General features: G+C 41.4%; 1 protein-coding gene across 1 annotated transcript; it reads right to left on the reverse strand.

Annotated features, from left to right (window-relative positions):
* Positions 1–204: 204 nt before the first annotated feature.
* LOC101638083 (olfactory receptor 4B1-like) lies at positions 205–1149 on the reverse strand. Its single transcript, XM_004708450.1, has one exon. The coding sequence runs from the start codon at positions 1147–1149 to the stop codon at positions 205–207; it is 945 nt and encodes a 314-aa protein (XP_004708507.1).
* Between the last annotated feature and the right edge of the window lie 3890 nt (positions 1150–5039).

The raw sequence follows: 5039 nt of genomic DNA on the forward strand, positions 1-5039 counted from the left end.
TAGCACTATACACCTACCACATTCTCCTAAAGACGGATAATCATCATTGAGAGCTAATAAACACGATGGATTAAAGTACCTCCCTTAATCTTCAACATAAAATATTAATAGGTTTAATTTTTCAATATTCTTTCATAGCTGACGAAAATCAAAACACATGATTGATCGCTCTGCTCAGAGGTTGTTTTTTATTTTATATTCCTTTCATTGTCTCTCCACTCCTGAGTTCACTTTCCTGCCACACAACCTTCTCATAGCATTCTTCACCTCTGCATTTCTCAGGGTGTAGATGATGGGGTTCAGCATGGGGGTGATGACCGTGTAGAACACCGCCACCAGTTTATTCTCAGTGAAGGTGGAAGAGGGCCTCAAGTAGAGGAAGATGGCAGGTCCAAAGAACAAGATGACCACCGTGATGTGGGAGGCACAGGTGGAGAGAGCTTTGCGCCTCCCCTCTGCGGAATGATTCCTCAAGTGGACCAAGATCACAACGTAAGAAGATACCAAAGTGAGAAAGGATATGACAGAGATTAAACCACTGTTAGCCAACACGATGACACCCTCCATAAAAGTATCAGCGCAAGCAACCTTGAAGATGGGATGGAGGTCACAGAAATAGTGGTCAATTACATTGGGGCCACAGAAGGGCAATTGGACAGTGACTAGAATCTGAACCATTGAATGAATTAGGCCGCCCAGCCAGGAACCTGCCACCAGACAGTGACATACAGACCGGCTCATGATGGTAGTGTAGTGTAAGGGTTTGCAGATGGCCACATAGCGATCATAAGCCATTACTGTGAGCAACAAAATCTCTGTCACCCCAAAGAAGTGAAAGAAGAAGATCTGAGTTATACAGCCCTGCAGGGAGATGGTTTTAATCTTGGTGAGCAAATCAGTGATGAACTTAGGGACAATAGTAGAGGAGTAACTGATCTCCACCAGGGACAGGTAGCTAAGGAAGAAGTACATGGGGGAATGGAGACTCTTGCTCACACTGATTGTCAACACGATGAGGCCATTGCCCACCACTGTGGCCAGGTACACAGGAAGGAACACCACAAAGCACACGCTCTGCACCTCTGGGTCCTGGAAGAGGCCAGTGAGAATTAACTCGGTCACGTTACTTGTATGAACCGTGGATCCCATCAGGTATGAGGCTGCCAGGAAAGGACAGGTCTGCAATCAAACAAGCAAAAATTGTAATGCTAATCCATTTCACCGAGAGCATATGAACAACAACCACACACCAGAAACCATGACTGAGTCAATCCAAGTCGAGACTACGCCATGGACGTCAGCATAGAATAAGGTTGTCAGCAGTTGGTGTTTCAAAAGTAAATCGTTAGGCCTTTCTTCTTATAAACCTCTAGGTGAACTCAAATTGGCAACCTTTCCATTAAGAGAAATCTGTTGTACCCCATTGCATCACTCATAAACCTTTGAGGAACTCCACTGTTGTCTACAAAGAAAATATTCTTTGATTTGCTCCCAGTTATTAGGTAGAGCAAAATAATTTTTAATTTATTTTAAATTTAAATCATACATTCATTTAGCTATATATACTCATTCAGCATTGAATATTAAGCAACAAACAAAAGTGCACACATTAGAAAGTTAAGAAACGGTTATTACACGAGTTCCCACAGAGTGGTAAATTCTGAGATCCAGAACCACACTTACTAAACCAGTGGCAGGTTATTTCTCATTCGCTACAATAAACTCTAGTTCGGGAGACTATTCAAGTTAATCGTCTAGATTTCTATAGTCTCATTGCATCCTGATAACCCCTTTCAAAGTAGGAATCTTTTGGCAGACTCTGCTCCTTTATCTGCCCCTGCTGACTCTTCCTTACTGAGAAGTCCTCTGCAGGTTTTTCTTACTCAAGTATCCCAATGACTTCAACATTTCACCATCTAGGACTTCAATGATCAAATGAATGCTATAAATTAATAAACAGTATTTTCTTTATGAGAATGACAGCAAATGAAAAGATTGGTGAGGGTAAGTAGACAAACAGTCCCATAGTCTGTTGTAGAAATGTAACTCTATGGAGAACAAAATCGCAGTATTTATCAAATGTGTGAGCCCCTTTTCCCTGTAATAACAGATTACAACAAAATGTAGGATCAGTATACAAATGATGCAGGCAGAGATGTGTTGGAGTTAGCTCTCATTGACTTAGACTATTGTATGCATTTTTTCCCAACTCTGCCTTCATCAAAATTAGGTGAGTGGCTGAGAATCAGCCCACAGCTAAAAGACTTGCACCTTAGAAATCAGGAAGCTCTATAATCAGAGCATTTTTCTTAGGAAAACCCATTGTTAAACACTCACCGCTGGTTAGAGGTTAAGGAGGAGCATTCCTTACCCACTCCTGGTGTTTCTTTGGATGTAGAGGTAGCTACAGTCACTAATATTTCTAGCCTCTCTACACGACTGAATTGGAAAGGAGAGATTAAGCATATAAAGCCATATTCTTCTCTCCTCCCTCTCTTGGACTGGGATGATTCAAACAGCATGCTTTTACTCTGTCCAGGGGGCAACCTCTCGCTCTGAGATGAGGCTGGTCTACGTCCCATGCTACCAAGACTGGGCATGCATTTGTCTAATTCTGAGGCTCAGTCTAGGAAGACGACTTCCAGATCCAAGATGCAGTCTCCACTATTGTCTTTTTGTGTAACAAAGGTGATATTGTGCACGCACGCATACACATACACACACAGAAAGTCCTACTCCTTTATTCCTTTTATTTCTTTCAGAATTTGCTCAATTCAGGAGAGAAAAACATATTATGTTTTACCAAATCCCCAAATGAAGAATCTTATAACAAGATTAAAGATGGGGCGAGCTAGAAACTACCTAAATATCAATTAGTGTTGCAGTACAACGTTAGCTAGCCAAACAGAGGTCAGAGAAAAGTAACTCTCTGGGAAGTATATTGCTGTGGAGAAAGAAGAACAGAAAGGATCTCCCACTGAAGAAATCAGAAGCCTTTCCAGAAGCAGGAAGAGACTGCCTATGAAACAGCTAAACATCCTATTGAAACCCATGGCCAAAACAAACAAAATTGCTAAATTCAAACTATGAGCAGCAGGCACTCAGAACCATTAGAAATATCTGGCATTATCTCAGCTCGAGGAAAGATCTTTCATGATGAAAAGATCAGATCATAAAACCACTCAACAGCCATCTCTTGCCAACACCTCCTCAACGAGCACACAGCCAAGAGCACAACCACCACCAATGGGACTACGCTGTGATGTAACAGGGAACTTGCAGGCATTTGTGCCCTTGAAGATACTTTAGTGACACCATCACCCTCAGAGTATCCTGAGCTTGTAAGTTCAATGTCCAATTGTACTGTTCCTGCCTTTCATCTCCCATAGCCAGGCCAACTCCACATACATGCACTTTACTTGTAAACCATTTCCGCAGTGTGTCCTTGTCCTCTCTCTTCCTGTTGCCATCAGGGTCAGGCTGTCAGCTGGTGCCTGAATTACCAAAGACAAACTCTCCCAGTCTACAGATGTTTCAATTCCTCCATCCTCCACCCTGGATGTGTTTCTTTCTTTTTTTTTCTCTTCTAATCACTTTATTGGGAGCTCATACAACTCTTCTCACAATCCACACATACATCCATTGTGTCAAGCACATTTGTGCATTTGTGGCCATCATCATTCTCAAAACATTTGCTTTCGACTTGAGCCCTTGGTATCACCTCCTCATTTCCTCCCCTCCCCCACAAACCTTTTATAAATTATTATTATTTTTTCATATCTTACAATGTCTGACATCTCCCTTCACCCACTTTTCTGTTTTCTGTCCCCCTGGGAGGGGGTTATATGTAGTTCTCATGATCGGTTCCCCCTTTCTACCCCACCTTCACTCCACCCTCCCAGTATCGCCACTCTCACCACTGGTCCTGAGGGGTTCATCTGTCCTGGGTTCCTTGTGCTTCCAGTTCCTATCTGTACCAGTGTATATCCTCTGGTCTAGCCAGATTTGTAAGGTAGAATTGGGATCATGATAGTGGGGAGAAGGAAGCATTAAAGAACTAGAGGAAAGTTTTATGTTTCATCATTGCTACACTGTGCCCTGACTGGCTCATCTCCTCCCTGCAACCCTTCTGTAAGGGGATGTCCAGTTTTCTACAGATCGGCTTTGGGATCCCACTCTGCACATCCCCTCGTTCACAATGATATGATTTATTGTTATTTAATGCACTATACTTGATCCCATCAACACCTCGTGATCACACAGGCTGGTGTCCTTCTTCCATGTGGACTTTGTTGCTTCTCATCTAGATCTAGATGGCTGCTTGTTTATCTTTAAGCCTTTAAGACCCCAGATGTTATATCTTTTGATAGCCAGGCACCGTCAGCTTTCTTCACCACATTTTCTTATGTACCCATTTGTCTTCAGCGATCTTGTCGGTAAGGTGAGTATCATGGAATACCAGTTTAATAGAACAAAGCGCTCTTATATTGTGGGAGTACTTGAGTGGAAGCCCAATGTCTACCTAGAAGTGTTTCTTAAACCGTTCTCTCCTTGGATCATTTTATTACTTCACAACAACCAAGAAATATGATATTTCTCTGATTTGCTTTTTTTATTTCATTTTTTTACAATTGTCCCTTAAATTTCCACATCATTTCATGTAAAGCTTGATAGATAGTAGACTTTTGAGAACAAGTCATTATAACTCATAGATCAGATCAAGAAGCACTAACATTGACTCCTTACCATGTTCTCTCCACTTTGTTAGCTACTTGACACATGAATTTTTTTCCCTAATCCCATTGCTATTTGTGGCTCAGAAATTTAAAAACCTGTCAGATGTCTCACAGCAAATAAGTTATTTTGCCTAATTAAGTTCAATTTTATCTTTTCCACTCTACACATCTGTCAGATGAACATTTGTCAGATACATCATATGCAACTTTTAATGCCTAAGTGGTGAAAAATATACATCTGATAGGTGACTATGGATAGACATTCAGTTTAGAGTTATATATACAGCTTGGATTTGTAAGAGC

This window comes from Echinops telfairi, unplaced genomic scaffold, assembly GCF_000313985.2.
Source record: "Echinops telfairi isolate 266 unplaced genomic scaffold, ASM31398v2 ScPeMD7_60;HRSCAF=208, whole genome shotgun sequence".
NCBI lineage: Eukaryota > Metazoa > Chordata > Mammalia > Afrosoricida > Tenrecidae > Echinops > Echinops telfairi.